The 22,162-nt window shown below is 37.3% G+C and overlaps 1 protein-coding gene across 1 annotated transcript in view; it reads left to right on the top strand.

The window, feature by feature from the left end:
* LOC107555552 (exocyst complex component 4-like) overlaps window positions 1-22,162 on the top strand; it is a 137,141-nt gene that overhangs the window by 18,056 nt on the left and 96,923 nt on the right. The window contains exons 6-9 of the mRNA XM_016238381.1: window positions 2,132-2,369; window positions 6,407-6,581; window positions 19,153-19,298; window positions 19,521-19,609. Coding sequence (XP_016093867.1) covers window positions 2,132-2,369; window positions 6,407-6,581; window positions 19,153-19,298; window positions 19,521-19,609 — 648 coding nt within the window. The remainder of the gene's footprint in view (window positions 1-2,131; window positions 2,370-6,406; window positions 6,582-19,152; window positions 19,299-19,520; window positions 19,610-22,162) is intronic.

Raw genomic sequence — 22,162 nt, forward strand, 5'->3', positions numbered from 1 at the left:
AAAGTGTATTTTTATGATAGCAGTAACTGTAAGTGGACTATTGTAATATCTGAATGATAAATAGTTTCTTAAATGTTTCTTATAGCAGTTAAAATATAGTCATTTTCTTTATTATTTATTTTCATTTTTAATTCAGTGATTTTAACTTTTAATTTGGTTATTTTAATGCTTTAAAGAGCAATTTTAGATTGTAATGTTCTAATGTTCTGCTATCTGGTCTGCAAACTATAAAAGGTACAGCTGTAATAAAACCAGAGAAAGAGAGAAAGGCTGCATGGCTAGAAACTGTATAAAAAAAAGAAAAAAAAAGTCAAATAATAGTATGTGAGACAGTGGTAATATCATTGTGTTCCTATTGGTCAGTAGAGGAGCTTAGCTTAGCCTGACAGTTAGCCTGCTTAAGAACAGGTTAGTTTCCCAGCATAAGTTGCCACAGTGACTAAGCTTGATATAGGCCTATGTTAAATTTGCTTTATGGAACCAAATCATTTGACAATGAGTCAGACTAACTGAAATAAGCCTGGCTTATTTTGTTAACTTGTTTTATGAAACAGGCCTCGAGGCATTAAAATTGGTCATATTTTCTCCATTGCATCATGTTGCATCAAATCGCATTGTGTTGAATCGAATCGAATCGAAATCGGATCGCACTGCATCGTAATAGGGGTGAATCGTATCGCATCGCATCGGTAGCTGCTTCATATGTATCTTTAATGTATCGTATCGTTGGCTATGCATCGAGATGCGTATCGTATCAGCCTGAGTCATGAGATGCACATCCTTAATTTATCTATCTATCTATCTGTCTGTCTGTCTGTCTGTCTGTCTGTCTGTCTTTAGATGATTACTCACCCTTTAATTGTTCTTATTTGCTCTGATTTTGCTAAAGCAGGTAGAAATGTCGCTAATTCGCGCCAACTGCAGTTTTCTTCACATTACATGAAATGTTCGCAATTATTGCTGTCGCAGTGCTTTATGTGTGATAGGGTGACGCCATCAGACAACATTTCCCCTGCTGCGGAAGACGCTTCCCTTTTGTCGCCTATTTTGTCTAATGGCCTTTTGCACATCATTTGTCGGTGGTAATTGTAGTAATTATTTAGCAAGCTACAGTTGGGGGGGGGGGGGGGGAATCGAATCGAATCGAAATCGGATCGCACTGCATCGTAATAGGGGTGTATCGCATCGCATCGCATCGGTAGCTGCTTCATATGTATCTTTAATGTATCGTATCGTTGGCTATGCATCGAGATGCGTATCGTATCAGCCTGAGTCATGAGATGCACATCCCTAATTTATCTATCTATCTGTCTGTCTGTCTGTCTGTCTGTCTGTCTGTCTGTCTTTAGATGATTACTCACCCTTTAATTTTTCTTATTTGCTCTGATTTTGCTAAAGCAGGTAGAAATGTCGCTAATTCGCGCCGACTGCAGTTTTCAGGACTGCAAGAAGAAAAACCTGAGCCCATTAACTTGCCATAAACATTAAAACCATTTTAAACAGTCATTGGATTTGAGTGTATTAGCAGTCAGAAAAATAAGCACTTCACTGTACGATTACTCTATTGAGCAGGTGAATATGGAGCGGTGTGTTATGCAGATTTATTTAAGGATTGTGCTGATGTCATGACGAGAAAGGAGGAAATGATTATGAAATTATGGAAACGTGGCCCTGAAACATTGTGAAAAACAACTTTAAAATGAATTTAAGTTCCAGGCATTGTAGGTTCAAGTGAAGATTTTCTACAATTTGTGTTTAATTATCAATATATTAATGTTACTTTACATTAATATCACTAACCTTTTTAACTGTAAAAGCTCTCTGAGGAAAATTACATTATAAATTAATAACATTAACATTATAAATCTTAACAGATTGTTAGTACATAATCATATTTATTCATATATTCAAATTGGAATGTACATTAGTGACCTGATTAATAGCTATGTGATATTTAATGATTTAACAATTAGCAAACCATATCATAAAGTTTTACTGCCATCTGTTTGCTGTCAAGGGTGCACTTATATTTATGTATAGTAGCTGTTCCATAAACTGCTCAGTGTTTTCATGCTGCTGTAATTATATATTGTTGTAGTGTTTTTGAAGGAGTGTATGTGTGTTTGTGCAGTCCGTGAGCTGCAAGAGGTGAAAGAAGACTTGGACGTAGACCCAGAGGAGAACAGTGCAGAGTTCATGGGGATCCTGATCAAAGCTCTGGCCAAACTCAAGAAGATCCCGGAAACCATTAAAGCCATCATGGAGCGACTGGAGCCTGAGCTCAAGCAGATCCTCAAGAGATCCACCACTCAGATCGCTGACCATGCTTACCAGAGAGGAGAGAACCTGGCACAGGACAAGCAGCCCAGGTAAAAGCAAATGGAAAGATGGAGCTAGTAGCGTCAATTAAAATGCACAGTCTACAGGGAATATTAATAATCAAAGTCATATGCCATACAACTGTTTCTTAGTTTTTTGATTGATTTTTTGATTTACAGAATACTATATGATAATTAAGATAAGCAGACAAGCACAAAAAAGCATGTATTTTTTATTTTATTATTATTATTTTTTTAACAAATTAAAGGGATAGTTCTCTCAAAAATGAAAGTGTAATCTCAGGTGATATTATACTAGTCTGACGAGAACCAAGTTTTGTGTACAGCAAAGGAAAACCAGTCTCCTCTGAATCCTCTGTCTTTTTATTTTTATTTATTTATAAAAAATTTTTTTTTACAAATCCTCGTTTTGTATTTTTTAATTTGTGACCGGTGTTTTGTTTTGCTCTCATCTGCGCTTCTACATTCGCAACTTCTCACCGGAGCTTATGCCATTGAATGACTATGTCCTACATCTTCCGCTGGAACGCCACTGTCTCATGAACTGAAAGCTAAAGATTACAGTTTATAAAGTTTTGAATATGTATATTTTTCTTACACAAATGCATTTATTCACTTCAGAAGGCATTTATTCACCCCCAGTGAAGTACTTTTCTATGATGGATGAACACAGTTTATTTTGAACCAAAATAAACTGTGTTTATCCATCATAAAAATGTTTATTTTGGTTCAAAATCCCATTCACTGCCTTTATAAAGTTTGGAAGAGCCAGGACATTTTTTAATATAACTCTGATTGTATTCAGTCATATGCACCTAGGATGGCTTGAGGGTGAGTAAATCATGAGGTAAGTTTTATCTTTGGGTGAACTATCCCTTTAAGACATTTAATTCAAACAGCAAATGAATGCATTTCCACAAATGAACACTGGGAAAAGTGTTTGTGAGTCTGAAATTCGTGTTTTGTTCTGTCAAGACATTAAAAAACATTTGTGAATCTTATTGCATATTTCCAAATCTTTTTATTTCTGAATTTATTTATGAACAAGTACCACCACACAAATATGCACAGCCATACTCAATAGTTGCTCAATGGCTGATTGCTTAAAGCATCCATAGTTTTTACTTGAGACATTTGCTATTCTTTTAACGTGATATATTTCCTAATGCAACTACATAACGTAAGGCAAGACTGGATTGTATCAGATGGCTCTTGATTTGTTATTATTATTATGACCAGTTGGCTCTTGGAGATTATTAAAACAAATGTATTTACATTAACATGCACTAACAAATCATGCAAAGGGAGAGAATCATATAGAAGTAAATGGGGTCAGTTTTGATTTCATGTTGTCCTTTAAATGATGTAGGAAATAAAAACTGCCAATGACAGTCACTTCAGATGTAGTTCTCCCTCTTGCAGTGATTTTGTTTTTAAGGGAAGCACTTTGGAAGGCATTTGTACTGAAGTGTGATTGGTTTCCATTGTTTTCCTTCTTTATTGCGCTCTCTCTCACTTTAGCCGATGATGGCTTGCTGGATCAATGCTCTCATCTGTCATGTGGCATTCATACCTCCCTCATTTCCAGAAATGGTGTAATCCATAAAAGCGAGCCGTGGCCTGTGTCTGCTTAAGCATCGGCTCTAACGGAGAAAAACAAAAGCAAGGAAAGAAAAGAAAAGACAGATAATGAAGGCTGTTAAAGAAACGCTCTTTACCCAAGGCAAAAATTAACTCTCAATTGCTTATTTTTCCACAGCCATTCTCTGGGTTTTAATGTTTGCCCTCCGCTCTTTTTTTCGCATGTGAGCTTCTAGTGTGTGAGAGAATATCCGCTGACGTTTCATTGTGTGCTTTTAATGAAATAAACAAGGGGTTTTCTTTGAAAGCTGTGACGGTTATGATAGAAACTTTAGTAATATGTAAGATAAATGGTTTTACATGTGTGTGTTTCATGTGAATGCACTAAAGTATCATACAGTGTAATTACCTTAATAATAAATTACACAGTAAGCACTGCTGATTGTTCATAAATCTGTTTCCTGTAAAGTAAACCACCTTTGCAAGGGTTTATTGTAAATAAAATCTTTTAAATGACCTGAGTGAAAATAAGGTCCCATTTTAACCATACAGCAATTTCAGTGTTTACTTGTGTGTCTATGTCTGTGCTAACGTGAAAGTTGAGGTAGGGCTCCGTTTCTATGGAAACTTCAGCAGAAAAATGAAGTCGCTGCTGCATTACAGTTCACAGTGAAAAGTATGTCTTATGTTTCCTAATCAGACTTGATATGACAAGGATTGTAGTGACTTTAGCAGATCATATTGTACAGAGACTTTTATATTATATTATATTGTTGATATGTGTGTGTTTGTGATTCTAACCACATAAGAGCATTCATTCGTTCATTCTTTATTTCTTCCTTTTTGTTCATTTTGCCATTTATTTATTTGTTTGTTTATCATTCACTTTCATTAATTCGTCCTTTTTGTTATTTATTTATTCTTTCTATTTTTTTTCTTTTTTTATATGTATTTGATTTATTTATTCTTCCTTTTTTATTTTTTCTCCCTTTAATTTATTTATCTTCCCTTTATTTATTTATTTGTTTATTTATTTATTTTCCCATTCATTCATTCCTCTTTTTTCCTCCCTGTAATTTATTTTTATTCTTATTTATTTATTTATAAAATTTAATTATTAAATTAAATATTTTTTAATATTTCTTTAAAATTTTAATTTTTAAATATTTATTTATTCTTCATCTGTTTTCTTTTTTCCTCCCTTTAATTGATTTTCTTCCCTTTATTTATTTATTTATTTATTTATTTAATTCGTTCATTCATTCTTCCTCTTTTTTCCTCCCTTTAATTTATTTGTTTTCCCATTTATTTATTTATTTATTTTTCTATCTTCTTTTTCTTCTCTTTTATTTTTATGATGTATAAAAATAGTCAGAATATGGCCATCGATGGAGATGCTTTTTAGAGCCAGACAGTGTAGTTGCGGCATTGACCAACTAGCCCATGCTAACAAGCCAAACCTTGACCGCTTGGTTCATGCTTTGGTTTGGCTTTCTGCAATGTTTGTATGAAAAAGTGTCATCCTGTATAATATGTGTTTACATGTTGAGTCTAAGTCAAGGGTCATGTCCTGTCCTCTGTAATTCAAGCTTAACATGTGTTATCATTCACCGTCCCTCATGTGAACATCCATCATCTCCCTGCCGTCCACCTCCCTGCAATCCTAATACCCTACATCATGCTGTCACCTCCAACCTCTTCATTCCGCCTACCAGTGTTTTCTTCTGCCTCATTTTACTGGGACGAATGAGTAAACTCCATAAAAGTCAGACAGATGTGTGTCCTCCTAGTGGACCCAGAGAGTTTGACAGATGCCGCTAATTGTTGTTGGTGAACAGCTGCCGCTGCTCAACAGGGAGATTCTGTCAGCACCCTGCTGCTGTCATGTTCATTAGTAACAGAGAATGCACTGCTTTTGGCTCGGTTTTGGTGATGTAGAGGGATTTCTGACAGCCAGACTGACTGCAGTAGTGGCTTTGTCTTTGGAAAGCTTCTAGATTAGGAGTTTTCAAACTGGGGCCCAGGGACCCCTAGGGGCCACAAGGGGGTGCTGGGGGTTCTAGAAACAAACAGACAAATAAAAAAGGTTAGCACAATGTATATTTTAGGGCTGTCAAAGTTAACATATCAACTCAAAACTTAAAAACCCTATTACTAATAATTAATGTGATTAATGACATATTTGAAATGCATGTGTCGAATGTGTTACAGTTTCATTCTGCTTAAGAAATAAATTGTGATTGTTATTCTATTGATAGTCCAATTGTTTTTTTTTTAATGTTTATGTATTTAAAATATCCACAATATACTTTCAGGAGTAGTTTGTTTTTTGTTCTCCCTGTCGTTTCTGCATTTTAGCCAGATAATATTTTTTCCTTTAGCTTTAGTACAATAACAGTATATTCAAAGCATGTATTAAATAAATGATCATTATTTTAGATACATTTTGAAGTGTTGTTTTTCTCTCTCTCTATCGCTCTCTTCAGGTTGTTGCTGGAACTGCTTGAGCTGTTGTTTGATAAGTTGAATGCCGTGGCCCAGGCTCACAGTGTGGTTCTCAGTCACCTTCAGCAGATTGTCGTCTCTCGCAATGGAGCCCAAGAAGGGATCAAACTCTATGAACAGGCTGATGTCTATGCCAAGATCCAGACCGTCCTACAGGTCAGTCCCTGCAGAGTCATTCAATAAAGCAGATCCAGGTCATTGGATGATATATTTGGAATCTAAAATATTGCAGTGAAGTAATGCAATATGTTAAAGTGGATTTTGCTAGAAGCTATTTTGACTACCTAGCAATACCCTAGCCACGTATTAGAAACAATTCAAAGCACCTTCTTTAACATATTATTCATAGCAACTTCTTGGCCACAACGCCGTGCTGTGGCTTTCAGTCTTTCAAGCCGATATTCAAAGCAGATTCATGCTATTAACTGTTATTTACAGGTAATTTACAGTTCATCAGTCCAAAAGAAGTGAAATAAAAAGCGCCCATCCATAATAAAAAGTGTCTCACACGGCTCCGGGGCGTGAACAAAGTCCTCCTGTAGCGAATCGATGCGTTTTTGTAAGAAAAAGAACCATATTTAAAACGTAATAATCAATTTAATCTTGCGTATACTGTTGTAAACGGAAGCAGCTCCGGGGCGGGTGACGTATGAGGTCGGCGTTGCGCATGCACAACTCAGAAGTGACGAACGTGGAAGCGCAGGGGAGAGATCAAAACAAAATAACTGTTACTAATTAGAAGTACAAAACGAGGATTTGTAAAGAAGAATGTCAGAGGATTTCGATATAAGCCAAGAGGAGACTGGTTTTCCTTTGCTAAAGTAAGGAAACTTTGCTTCCTTTGCTCCTGTTAAAGTTGGTTTTCATGAGACTCACCGGCGCATAGACAGCAATACAACCCCTGGATAATCACATGGATTATTTTACCGACCTCCTTGCTACGTTTCTGGACTTGGGAACATTTCAGTTGTATTGCTGTCTATGCAGGGTCAGACAGCTCTCAGATTCCATCAAAAATATCTTAATTTGTGTTCCGAAGATGGATGAAGGTCTTACGGGTTTGAAACGACATGAGGGTAATTAATGACAGAATTTTCATTTTTGGGTGAACTATCCCTTTAAGACTGTACAAGTGGAGAAAGAATGTGTGACTGAAGTTTTGGGAATAATCTACTTAAGCTCATCCCAAGTGTCATGTTTAATTGGAGTGTGTTAATTGGAAAATGTTGACTTTTTAGTGTGCATGTGTGTTTTGAGGCAGGTGAGATTGCCAGCTGTTCATGTAACCTTTGAAAATCTCTCAAGAGGCCCAACATTGTGTCACACATTTGTGTGTTTGAAAAGCACCTGCTGGAAATCCTGTTGCAGGGTTTTGTCTCATGTGATGCGTATACTTTGTTTTGTTTTATGTTTTGTATTTTATGTATTTTGTGTTTTGTTTTGTGCTTTGCTTTACTTTGCTTTGCTTTGTTGTGTTTTATATTGTTTTGTGCTTTGCTCTGTTGTTTTTTTTTGTATTTTATTTTATTTTTTGAGTTAAGCTGCATTCACTCTAGCAGCGACTCAGGGGCTGGCGATGAGGTCGCTAGTGGGCGTTCTCACGTTGACAGCGAATCAGTTCTCTTGCCGCTAAATACAAACATTTTGGAGGCAAAATACTAAATATAATATAAATATAAATTGAATCCGTACATAAAAACAAAAATGAATGATGACGGCAAGGATCAGCCTCATTTCCATCACTGCTGAGCTGAGAAGAGAACGAGTACATGAGCGCTGTCTTCTTTCCCATTGGCTGTCGCTCCCGAAAGTCACTCTTAATTTACATAAAGTTGAAGGATTCTGAACTTTGATGCATCGCTGGACACACCCCATCCGTCGCCAACGGCCGCTGTCGGAAATCGCCAGCTTTCCATTGAAATGAATGGGATCATGTCGCTTTGTCGTTGCGTGTCGCTTGTAGTGCGAACACAGCTTTACGCCAGTCACTAGATTCAAGTGGCAATTTAGATTCAACATTCACTAAATTCACAAGATCAGTGTGACAATCTTACATTATATCTTGTTTTTCCCCTTAATAGTAACCGTAAATGGAGAATTGTTCTTCTGCTGGCTTTTACAATGTTGATTCGCATCTATCTAGAATTATTTTCTCAAGCAATTTTAAAACCGCTTTAGGTACAGATGGTCAAACTAATTGAAAGTTCAGATTCAAAGACGTTGTAAAAATTAGACCTCATAATCTATTCATGTTCATATTATCCTCTGTATTCACTGTTTTTCTTCCCTTAAAGAATTCCATCTCTTGACATTCTCTCTCTCCCCAAATCTCATTCCAAGTGTGCTCTTTCAGAGCATTGTTTTTCAGCTGCATGCTAGAGAGGATCAAGTTGTATAGACAGGCATCAGAAGGAAGGAGAGAAAGAGAGATGGGAGTGGAGGTACAGCTGGGGAATGAGTAAATGGGTTTGTCATCACTCCATTAAACAGGGTGAAGAGTCAGACTGTGACCTTGTACTTTCCTCCTGTCTTTTTTTCACTCCTCCTTTCAAAGCAGTCTGCAGAGAGCTGTAACGAAAGAACAAGCTTGGCCCTGCCAACTGTTGCTAAGGCCCTGCTGAGCTCTTCGTAGACCGAGGAGCATCTTCCTGAGAGTTGACTACAGAAGTCAAAATATGCATTTAACTGCAGTGTGATGAGGAGTTTGACTGTGTGTGTGTGTGTGTACTGCCTCTTTTTTCAGCATTCATTAGCACAAGCACCTCACACCCTAGCAACAGATTCAATTGTTTATTTTGAGCCTTTGCTTCAGTTTGTAGATCTGTAGAGGTCTAGAATGAATATGACTTTAAATGAAAACACACGCACACACACTCACACACATATATACATATATAAATATACATAAATATAAATAAGTGGCTTTACTGTCACTTTTGATCAATTTAATGTGTGCTTACTAAATAAAAGTATTAATTTCTTAAAATAAATCTTACTGTCTCCCAAACTTTGGAATGGTAGTGTATATTGGATGACCAATAGACAATAATTCTAATGAGTTGGTTGGATTTAGGGCCACAAACTTAAATAATCAGGTGGTCAAAATTAAGCAAAGACAAAAAACTTAAGGCCACAGGATGGGGAAGTGTTCCTACAGCACACACAGCCATCCTGGCTTTGCTAAAATAATTAATTAAGGTAGATGTAGGTAGAAGGTAGATAGAATCATTTGTGTTTTTTCTCTCCTCCTGATGCATCTTTTTGAAGTATCATCTGTTCTCTTTTTCCCTTCTCCTTACTGAGACAGCATTTTGTCAGTTCAGACTGGTCCACATGTTCAAATATAGACACTTCCCCTGGCTTTGCAGGGGAAGCCAAGTTTCCAGCCAAGTTTTCTCTGTTCCTGTGGGAGACAGGAATCACATTGACCTTTCCATTAAACTGAAGACATGAAGGCCATGGACAGATGGACCTGAGACTCAAGAGACTTTATAATCTTTATTCTTTCACTTCCTGACTATTTGAACTGTGGCTAGGCCATTTTTGAAAACCGGAGAGCAAAAGTCTGATATTGTTAGAATCCATATTGAGCTTGTAAACCTAGTTCGTAAAAGGCCATGCAGAGTTTTTTAGGAGTATGTGGAGTAAATAGTTATTGACTTTTGGAGTTGCCGTTGACTGAAATGTTTGCCACTGACAGACCAGTCCTGAATTTGTCCTACATCATTTTATCCTTTTAAATACCACAGAAGAACGGACAAAACTGGCAGTAGTAGTTATAGATATAGTTTTTTTATAATGTGTTCTTAATGTAATTCTGTCATCCCAGTAGATATTGGTATTGATATTGAATTTATTTTAATTTTTGATAGTTTTTTTTTTTTTTTTTTTACCAATGCTGAATTATTGATTTTTGATATGTTTTGATAATGTTTTCTTAAAGTAAGCTTTTTAGTCCCGGTATTAAAGAGATCTTTGAGTTTGATTTTTGACATTGACAAGATATACATTTTTATTTGATTGGCTGTTGACTGGATCTTAATTATTAATTATTGGTATATTTATTATGTATTACCAATTATAATTAAAAAAAAAAAGAAAATTAAGTATACAAATAATTAATAATTAAGATCCAGTCAACAGCCACTTAAAAATAAATAAATAATAAAATAAATAAATTATAAATCACTCTCTCTCTCTCTCTATATATATATACGCATATGTACGTATGTATGTATAATTTTTATAAGTACTTAATTCTTACCAAGTTCCAAGTCCCACACTAATATTTCACATCAGACAGCAGAAAGACTTGATATCACTTTAAGAAGATAAAAATGATGGTGCTTGTTGTAATCTTGCTCTTTCGCGTTGTATTACTGTCCCTCCTTCTAAGCCTTACGAACTTGAGCCCAAGAATGATGGGTAAGAGGGTGAGGGGAACGAGAGCGTGAAAGGGGAAAAAAGAAAGGAAATTACAAACTTTCCACTTTGACAACTTGTTTAGATTTTGTGGGAGCCACACACCCTCAGAGTAATTGGATTATACAGTGTTAGTGAGGCGTTTCATGCCCTGACAGTGATTAGTCTGGCAGTGGAGGGAGAGGCAAAGTGCTTCTGTTTCATGTCGGCGAGATAGACAGACACATGGCCTCTAAATGAGCTGTTGTGTACCAGTCTAAATGATCTATTGTAACTGGCCACGGCTTGCATATCGCTTGTGGATTTGAAAGATTTCCACCACAGGGTTAATGATCATAACAGTTCATTTCCATCTTTTAAAGCCCAGCGTTCCTCTTTCCCCCCAGGCTTTATGGTCGAGGCATGCTGGTTGTTTTGAAAAGCGCCACTCTTATGTTCATTAATTATGACAGTAATTATGCATTCTTTTGTGATGTGCGTCTCTGTAATAGCAACGCCTGTAGTGGACTATACCGAGTATCGCTGACGAGAATGCTAATAACCCAGTCGTAACAAGATGCTGTTCCAAGCACTGACCTCTCTGTGCGATATGTTATATCTAGTGAACTAGAATATTTCAGAAGTGCTGGATACAATGGAGGATGAGGGGTAGAAAATGATCAGTGAGGCTTTTGAGTCCATAGTCTCCACAGTGTATCACTGATGAGGTCAGCTTGTGTTTTTAAAGAAAGGTTATTGGCTCTCTTGAGGGAAGGGATTGTTTTAGACTTGAACAAATCAGTTTTTTTAACATAGAGGCTCACACTCATTCAAAGTATTTTTTGTCATGCTATTTTTTTCTTTAGTTTTGTTTTATTTTGTCTTGTCTTAATTTGTTTTGTCTTGTTTTGTTTTGTTTTGTTTTTGTTTTTTGTTTTGTTTTGTTTTTGGTTTTGTTTTTAACTTGTCTTGTTTTTGTTTTGTTTTCATTTTGTCTGGTTTGTCTTGTCCTGTTTTGGTTTGGTTTGTCTTGTCTTGTTTTGGTTTGGTTTGTTTTCTAGTTTTTGGTTTGTCTTGTCCTGTTTTTTGTTTGTTTGTTTGTTTGTCTTGTCTTGCCTTCTATTTATTTTAGTTTTTTAGTTTTTTAGTGTTTTGTTTTTAATTCTTCTTTGTATTTAATTTTATTATTTCACTGTTTTTTATTGTTTTTTTATTATCATCTTTTTCTATTTTTAATCTCTCTACTTGTCTATTTTTAATAACTTCATAAATTTTAATTTTCATACTTTAATGTCTGCTTTACTGAACTCTTTCCTCAGGTTATTTGAATGATCAACAGTAAGGCCCATCTTAGTCTCTAATCTAAAACTCATATTAAGCCTCTGAAAGATTCAACCCATGTTATTGATTCTGGTTAAAGTTGGCATTATGTATTTGAAACCTCAGCAGATTATTTTTCCAGACAAGAGTGTGGAAGGTTTAAACTTTTCTGTATGTGAGATTAAAGGGTTAGTTCACTCAAAAATTAAAATTAGCCTGTGTTTTAGTCACCCTCAAAGCACCCTGGGGGTGTGTGACTTTCTTCTTTCAGACGAATCCAATTGGAGTTATATTAAAAATTGTCCTGGCCCCTCCAAGCCTTTCAATGGGGGTAAGCGGGTGTTGGTTGTCAACAGTTCAGAAGACGTGAAATAAAGTGCGCGCATCCATAATAAAACGTCCCTCACACGGCTCCGGGGGGTGAATAAAGGCCTCCTGTAATGAATCCATGCATTTTTGTAAGATAAATATCCATATTTTAAACGTAATAAACACTTTTTGTTTTGTTTTGTCTCCGCGTTCGTCACGTCATCCGCCGGAACGGCTTCCGTGTATGACAGTCAGCGGAAGTGAGAAAAATCTTTCAAAAATGCATGGATTCACTACAGGAGGCCTTTATTCACCCCCTGGAGCCGTGTGAGGTTTGTTTTATTAAGCAGATTTCACGTCTTCTGAACTGTTGACAACCAACACCCGCTTACCCCCATTGAAAGGCTTGGAGGGACCAGGACAATTTTTTTATATAACTCCGATTGGATTAGTCTGAAAGAAGAAAGTCACATACACCTAGGATGCTTTGAGGGTGAGTAAAACAGAGGCTAATTTAAATTTTTGGGTGAACTAACCCTTTAACTAAATCAATCACAGGACTTATAGCAGTTGTGTTGTCATAATTACTCCGCAGCTGTGACTTTTACATTTTTACTTTGCATTTGTGACATTGTAACACATTGATTCCCTCACCACATGTGCCTTGAGACCATGACTTTCAATTCCAGAGTGATTGCGGTGGTTAATCACCAGATTTCCTGCTAACATATGCTTGGATCAGCTGACAGTTAAGAAGAGAAATTCTCTTAATTTTGCCTTTTAACTCTATGTGAAAATATGGTAAAATATTATTTGAACTCAATATATCTGGCATAAAAAAGCTACTATTCTATTCACAGGCATATATTTATATATTTTGTGTGTATGAAGTGAAAATCTGATGTAATAGCATGCCAGAATGTAGGCATAATATATCAAAGCGATTGATTAATCAACTTTTAATCAACCTGTAATTTTTTCTTTTTACCTGAGGTGTCATATTAACATATTACCTTGGCTGCATGCATCCAAGATCAATAGCATTATGTTAAGCATCACATACTGTTGTTTATATTAGATTGTTTTTCGTCTCTATTTGTGTTTCCCAAACACCCATGTGTGCTTGTATTATGAATAATGGTAAGGTATCCATGGAGACAGAATCACAGGTTCATAATGCCCCTCCTCCATAATGATTATAGTTTTATTGTCAGTCAGGTCATACGTTTTTACTTGCACTGAAATGAGTTAAAAAGACAAAAGTTTGTTTTTGTGTTGTTAAGCGTTATAACGGTCATGTATGCACCTAATTTTTAAAAACACTTTAGAAGTGGTTATGTTTTGGTGTCAGGCTCCTTCTTGGAAACTATGGAACGAAAAGAAACCGCGTTTTCTTCGTAATCTCAAGAAGGGTTGGGGAGAGGCAGGAAGCTTTGTTTATTTCCCTTGCTTCTTAAAGCACTCTGCAAACGTCTATCATCAGAGAGCAGGTGCTCACCTGCACATCCTTCAACACTGGTTTTCTTCTTTAATTAGCTTGATTGGTGACTAATAGAGAGGGTGAGTGCTGCTTTTCGCTGTTCATTAAATTGAGAATGTGTCCTCAAAGACAAGGGGCTGGGTTTAAAGGTTCATTAAAGATTAACTCTTGGTTTTCCAGGCGCATCTAAAGACGTCGATTCGGAAGGAAGCAGAATTGTTGTGGGATACGCATTTGTGCACATCACAAATCCAGCCAGTGTGCTCTGTGTTTATTATCTGGTGTGAAAAGCCATTTGCTGTTTCTCACAGGCTCTTGTTTCCCATGCCCATTTTCAAGCTGGTCTTTTCTTGGAAGAGGCCATGAATATTGATTTTTCTCTTCTGTTAAAACAACCTAGTCTTTAAGGCTCCAATAAAGAAAAGGGCCTGTGAAATGAACGTCTGGAAATGGAAGGGTTCAGAGTGTGTCCATCACGTTACTGCTGCTCAAAGTGCTGATTTTATTCTGCTTTTGTTCTCTCTTTGGAGATCATTTGGAGGATGATCATCCTGAGAAATGTCAATGACAATCTTTCATTTACAAGGAATTTACCTAACTACTATATTTTCTGAAACGACTAGTCATCTTGACCCATCCTTAGGTTTCCTTTGTGGAGGTTTTTCTTCATGAAGACATAGATTGGTGTATGTATTAGCTGCCCTCTCAACACAGCTATGAGACTTCACAGTAATGTAAAACAGGTCTTTTGTTAGTTTGTGTCCATCCATGGGCGGCATAAATCATAAGTAGGCCGCTCTTTGTCTCTGTTTGATGTGGTGTTTTTAGACGTTCCTGCTGGAGATCAGCAGTTTGTTCTGCATGTTTTATTGCCAGTCTCATTCGAGGGTTCTTTGTATTGTTGGCTGAGCTGCCTCTGTTGTTTCCACCTACTTGTTTGGTGTTTTAAAATGGACACAGCACTGCTGCTGCCCACGCTTCATCTCTGTTCATCTCTGGTTACGGAAAAAATGAAGGCTGTTCTAATAAGCCGCATTATAATGGGGACGAAGGCACTTCTGATGAGGCATGAAGCGTTTTAGTGAAAGTGACCTTGCTGGCTGTGGTGGTGGTATAATGAGTCCTGTCTTCATGTTTTCCTCCCTTCATCTTCCTGTATTTTTTTTTTCTTTTAAATGTCTTGCAACAAATATTTTCATACACGTACAGTTCACACAAACCATGAAGAATAAATTCATGCTAAAGCATGATAAAACTACACCACTGCTACTGTTGTTCCAGCACTAAAACATAAAGGATATTACCAACAATTTGGACAGTGATATTGAGGATTGAGGATTGTATTAATTACCAATTAAATGACCAATATTTACAACATCCATTCTATGCAGCATCCACTGAAAAAAAAAAGATTTGCTGCAGAATCAGTTTTTACTCAGAAATTGCTATTACATTTCACAAATAATTACTTACACATTCAATTGAACTTGAAATTTTAAAGTAGAAGGACTGAAATATTGTTTTCTTGTAAAACATACTCCAATAATAATTTTTTTATTCGCAACTTTGAAAATCATTTATACAGTCTAGTGATTTTTTTATTGGCTCCTATGTTTACCTTTATCATAATTGTCATATTGTAATGGACGAAAACTGTTTTCACTATTTTCATCTTTTAAACATTGCTTCCATTATTTTACGATTTTTTTTAAGTAGTCATAATAATATCTTATTAATATCAAGAAATATCTTATTTATTGACTTTTAAAGTTTTAAAGTTTATTTTATTTAAAGTTTTTTTTTAAAACTACATTTACATTACATTTACTTTTGTCACACCCCATTGGACTGTTGTTGTGTTTTCATTCCTCGAAAACTGTGTGACCTAGTTTTCCCTCATGTCTGATTATTGTCATTTGGTTCAGGTGTGTGTCATTAATTACCCTCATCAGCCCTCCTATTTAAGTTGTGTTCAGTTCATTGTTTGTCGTCCGGTCTACTACGTCCCTACGTGTGCTCCTGCCTGTTCTGTCGTGGATTTACCCTTTTGTGGATTTATTAAAGACTATTTGCATTGCTCATCATCTTCCTCTTGCGTTTCATTCCACCGTAGCTGTGACAGAAGACCGGACCTAGAAGAGAAATAGTAAGCGGCGCCTTTTCCCCGCATTTTCTTTTCAGTTCTTTGAAAGTTTTTTTTGTTGTCTTTTTCGTTATGGATTGGGCGGCGAAATTCTCTGTCGATCTAGTTTAGTTTGCCCTCAGATTAGCCTGTCTTGCCGTCACATGGCCTTCCGCATCCCCACCTCCGCCTCGGTCGCCGGAGCCATCTGTTCCACCTTGGCCCTCCGGATCCTCTCCGTCGACCTCGCTCATTGGCTCTCCGTCACCACCTCGGGCTCCACCACCAACAGCTCCGCCACCGTCGGTTGGCCCCCTGGAGCCGTCAGCCCTTCCTCCACCATGGCTCCTCCTGTTTGTTCCCTGGAATCCGTTCATCGTCCTCCTCCTGGGGGTCCATCCTCCACCTGAACCTCCTCCAGTATTTGTCTGCCTGCCTTCCTGCCAGCCCTTTGCCATCCCCTGTCACCATCCCATATCCACTCCTTTGTCCTCCTCCTAAGTCCCCCTCCGTCCCTCCCTTTGTTGTTCCTGCAGTGCGAGGTCGCGCTTCCGGGAGGGGGGCGAACTGTCACACCCCATTGGTCTTTTGTTGTGTTTTCATTCCTTATGTGTTCTGTGTGACCTAGTTTTTTCTCATGTCTGATTATTGTCTTTTGGTTCAGGTCTGCCATTAATTACCCTCATCAGCCCTCCTATTTAAGTGTGCTCCTGCCTGTTCTGTTGTGGATTTACCCTCTTGTGGATTTATTAAAGACTATTTGCATTGCTCATCATCTTCCTTGTGCGTTTCATTCCACCGTAGCTGTGACAGCATTACATTACATTTGAAGTTTTTTTTATTATTATTTTTTAATGTTTTTTTTAATATCTTCTTACTTTTTTAAAAAAAATTCTATTGTGTACATTTGTCTTTTTTATGCCAAAGACAAATTTCTATTGTACGGCACATTGATTGGATAATAAAGCATTAAGTTAAAAAAGTAAGCTCCATATAAAGGGAACGTACAAATGTATTGCATTGTACTACAGGAATTTTGTAAATTGCTTTGCTGGGATGAATTTGCTGACTTATCACTTTTTAATCTCTCTTGAATATCTCTCTCCATCTGTCCCCCTTTCTGTGTTTACTGATTTCATCATGAATTCTCTCTCTCTCTCTTTCTTTCTCCCACCATCCATTCATCCTCCATGGTTAATTGCCTTTAAAAGTTCCGTGTTCCCTTCTCCGAGGTCACTGAAGTGGGTCCAGACTCCTTCATCAGGCAAACGCTGGCATTTAATTAAGTTGGGGGTCTACATGCAAGACCCGCTCCATCACTGGATCAGATGGGCATTAGTAATTAATAATCTGACAGGAATGTAACGGCCTGGCCAGATTGGACTTGTCTGTGGGTTGAGGAATAGCTGTTGATGAGGCTTCCCCTCCTCTCATAGACCGTTCCCTTCTTATCTCTGTTTAATTATGCTATTATCAGTCAGATGTAGTTCCATCTGTCCTTTCCTAATTCCATCTCCACTTTGGAATGTTTTGCAGCTGGGATTTAGAAATAGACCAAGCAAATTGCTTCACTAAATTATAGAGCCATTGGAAAATGGCTTGCTAATTTGTGGAAAAGTTTACTTGAACTTCTTGTTCAGTCCTCTTGCAGCTGTTTGAACCTCCCTTAATGGTTATGGATAGTGTTGAATGGGATATTCATGAACTCGGATGTGCAGTTTTAATCAGAGTTAATGGGTTTTGCTGGCGGACATGGCAGGCGTTCGAATTTACACAGACAGCCGGGAAAGATGGGCCTGAGACAGACCTAGAAACAGATTGGTTCAAACTGATGCAGTTAAGTCATTTGAGACTAGGGGTATACATAACTTAACTAGAAAATGAATTTTAGAGCTTTCAAAGTTAATGTTATGAACAATATTTTGTGTTTAAATCTCTGTACAAATAAATCAGAACGAATTGAAAATGTTTTTTCCCCCCAGGTTTATACACTACAGTTCAAAAGTTTTGGGTCAGCAAGATTTTTTTTAGAGGAATTATTAATAATTAATAGAAATTATTTTTTATTCAATAAGGATGCATTAAATCAATCAAAAGTGACAGTAAAACATTACATTGTTACAAATAAATGCCGTTCAAATGCAGTTCTACTTTCTGTTCGTCTAAGAATAATGAAAAAAATGTAAACTGATCTTTTGAAAATGAAGCACAACCGTTTTACACAACTGCTTATTTCAACATTGATAATAAGAAATGTTACTTGAGCACCAAATCACTATACTAGAATTATTTCTGAAGGATAATATGACAACTGAAATATATTAATATATCTATATATGTAAAATAAATGTATTAAAATAGAAATCAGTTATTTTAAATTGTAGAAAAATGTCACAATATTACAGTTTTTTCAGTATTTTTCTGTTTTGATTAAATAAATGCAGCTTTAGTGATCAGAAGAAATTTCTTTCAAAAACATAGTCTTATTAACTCCTAACCTTTGAACAGTAGTGTATATTTATATCATTAGTCCAGTTTCACACCGCACGCGTAAGCAGCGCATATTTTTTCCAGCGCCCATGTTATCAGATTAGAGCATTCACAGCGTACGCAGAGGTGGCGCGGCAGCCTGTAGCAGGAGCAGAAGCGGCAGTGCCGCGATTGTTTCGGCGCCGAGTCTATTTTTGCTGCGCCGCTTATGCTGAATTAAAGCCACAGTGCATTGTTCTATATCAAAATTGACCTGATTAACATGACAAATAACAATTTCACCATAAAATCATGTAAGTGAGGTGTTTCGAGACTTTTCGCAAGTGAATCATCTCATTAGGGTGTCCTTGGCATCAAAAAGTTTTAAAAAATCCTTGGATTAATCGACCATTCCATCCCTATTCTAAACCCATTCGCTAATGTTTACAAAGTGCAGTGCCAGTAAGTGCTCTAATAAGTTGTTTATCACTATCTGTTTAGCACGTCTAGTGGAACAGCTACTTAAAGTGTCAAAAAGTGAAATGAATTTGGATGTTTACTGTAATGTATAACTGAATAAACATTAAAATACTGAATGTAAAAAACCTGCTTTTATGCTCTCTCAGGTGTTGCTAATGGACTACCTGGATGTCAAAAACACCCGTAGCGCTGCAGAGCCTTCCGCCCAGCTGTCCTACGCCAGCACCGGCGGAGACTTCGGAGCATTCTTTGCCAAGAAGAAACCTCTCCGACCTAAACAGTCTTTATTCAAGTAAGTTTGCTCATGCAGAGTGATTCAGGAATTGAATTGGAATGGGAAGGGTTACAGCAGATAAGAACCACATGAGTAGGCTGGGTTAAGTGCCTCATGGGAAACCATTTTCTCCTTCCTCTTGGGTTTACAACCCACATTTGATTTCAGGTTAAACTAAAATGAAAACCCTTGACCTGCTTTCCTACATGATCTTTGACCTTTGATGACTTCTTTTTGCAGGTTTGAGTCGTCTTCTCATGCCATTAGCATGAGCGCGTACTTGCGAGAGCAGCGGAGGGAACTCTACAGCAAAAGCGGGGAGCTACAAGGTGAGTGAGGGGATGGGGAGAAGCTGAATGGAGGGGCCGGCAGGGGCTGGCAGGTGCAGTGTGAATAGGATGGAAGGAGTGAATAGGGCGATGATGGAGAGGAGCCCCTGAAGTCATCAGGGTGAAGAGTCGCTTAACTATGTATCATTCACCTGTTAGAGCTGCTTCCTTTTGTTCAGCGTCTCTGTGCTACACACAAACACCCCGCTGGAGTGAGACAGACATACCAAAGAGCGTCTCTTTCTCTCCCCTCTTCTCTCACTATTTAAAATGACCTTGCAGTTTCAATCAGTGGTGCTTGACAGTTGTGTGTCCCTTCTTGTTTTTCTTTTCCCTTTTTTTCTTCAAACAATCCCTGTGAGACACACACTCTGTGAAATGATCGCGAGGGAGCACAAGGTGTTAAGAAAAGAGAAGTGAAGGACACATAGAGGGAGAGAGGTGAGAGGCAGATGCTTCTCACACCATTCAGAAGTACAGACAAGGTTTCTTTCTTGACAAAGTTTCATACTCCTTTTCAAGCCACAAGTTTAAAAAAAGTGAAATACTCTCCGCCTTTCTGTTTCTATAAGCTTTTGTGTTTCTGGTTGTATAGGGGTTTTAAAGGAATAGTTTACAAAAAAAAAAGAGTAGTATTTTGCACTTTATTTTGCAGTTTTATTATTTTTCTGTCATTATTAATTTATTACATATATTACATTTTATTTCGTATGCTATTTATTTGTTTTGAGGGTTATTGTGCTGTTTATTTATTTTGTATACGTATTTAATAAATTAATTTTTAAATTTTGCTATGTATTCCTTAGTTTATTTTTTCCATTATTGTCATAGTACACATTTAATTTTCATAGTTTAAGTATTTTTATATTTTTCTCCTCTCCATATTTATTTCCATAGAATAAATAGAGACTTTTTGGTAACACTTTTGTATAGGGACCAAATGTCACTATTATCTAGTTCCTTGTTAGCATGCCCATTATTAACATAATGGTTGTTTATGAGTACTTATAAAACACATTGTAACACCGTTCATAGGTCGGGAAGAAGGGGGCAGGAACCGGCGAACATTTAAAGAAAACTTTAATAATAAAATAAACACAAAATAGCGCGACAGCCCCTTGCGGACGACTGTCGCACACAAATAGAACCAAAACACAAAATAAAGTCCAGGCCTGGTCCTCTCTCGTCCAACACTGTCGTCCCTCCTCCTTTTATCCTTCCGGAGCTCCTCCGTGGGACTTGAGACCGGTGAGTGGCGCAGGTGTCGTGCATTAGCATTTACTCCACCGGCCTCGCTCCGTTCCCACGGCTCTCGGCCCCGCCCCTCTCGTCACATACATATTCTGCATGACCATATTTTACATCCCTAATCCTACCCAATACCTAAACTTAACAACTACCTTACGAACTATTAATACGCAGCAAATTAGGAGTTTATTGAGGCAAAAGTCGTAGTTAATGGTCTGTTAATAGCAAGAATTGGACCTTAAAATAAAGTGTGACTGACTTTTTTTGTGAACTGTCCCTTTAAAGGTATTGCTTGAAATACAATATACTTGGTGTGTGTCAACTTTGCAAAGTGTACCAACTGAAATGTTTTCTGCGTCACTGCTGTTCAAGTATGATTTCAATTGATAGCAAACCACCAATTACAGCTGACCCGTTGGGCTCAAAAAGAGCAAGATGAACGTGAAGATTAATATTAGGTAAGGAAGTAAATGGGCTTCTAAGACTCTGACAATGTTCCTTCAAATGCTTTAGAAGTGAAAGAAGGCGAATATTTGATTGGTTGAGCACCTCACACCACCAAATAGGAGATGAGATTTCCACTGTTCATTTGTGCGGTCACAATACAGGCACAGTGTCTGTCTCCTGAAAGGGTGAGAGGAGATTGAAGGGATGAAATAATTTAACAGACGGAATAAGTCGACTCAGTAGAGGGGGGGAGGAGAGAGTTGAAAGTCATTGTTTCATTACGTGGGCAGAGGGGCCATTCATGGATTTCTTAGGGAATAAATTAGAAAAATGACAATATGTATTGAAGCCGACACAGGAATGTTCCGTATTTTAATTAAGTTTGCAACTTCACAGACATTCAAGCCTAAAGCATTAGTACTGGTAGATGGTCTGACCTGACTGAATGGATGTAAAAAAATATTCATTAAATAATCCATAAATAAGCAGATCCCGACCTCTCAGAACAACCTTCACTGCCTTTTAATACATTTTACATAAAGTATGTCACATATACACAGGCATTTCGTATGATACACATTTTTTGGACATAGTCCAGTTACCATGCAAGGCTGAACGTTACAGATGTTTAAACACCTGTGCCTTTGCAGTGAAAATGACCAGTAGGGTTGTAAGTTCATGAGGATTTGTTCTACCGAGATAGCAAAGCCACTGTACTGCTTTCCAGTGACATAAAATGGTAAAATTCTGTAAATAAAACAGTACTTCACCAGTCTTGGAGCAAAACGGCTTTGTCAGAGTTGTGTGAGACTGCAATTACTTGCGAGTGCGATTTCATATGGAACGTCTCTGAGTGAA

This window comes from Sinocyclocheilus grahami, unplaced genomic scaffold (genome assembly GCF_001515645.1).
Source record: "Sinocyclocheilus grahami isolate Dianchi unplaced genomic scaffold, SAMN03320097.WGS_v1.1 scaffold537.1, whole genome shotgun sequence".
Lineage (NCBI taxonomy): Eukaryota > Metazoa > Chordata > Actinopteri > Cypriniformes > Cyprinidae > Sinocyclocheilus > Sinocyclocheilus grahami.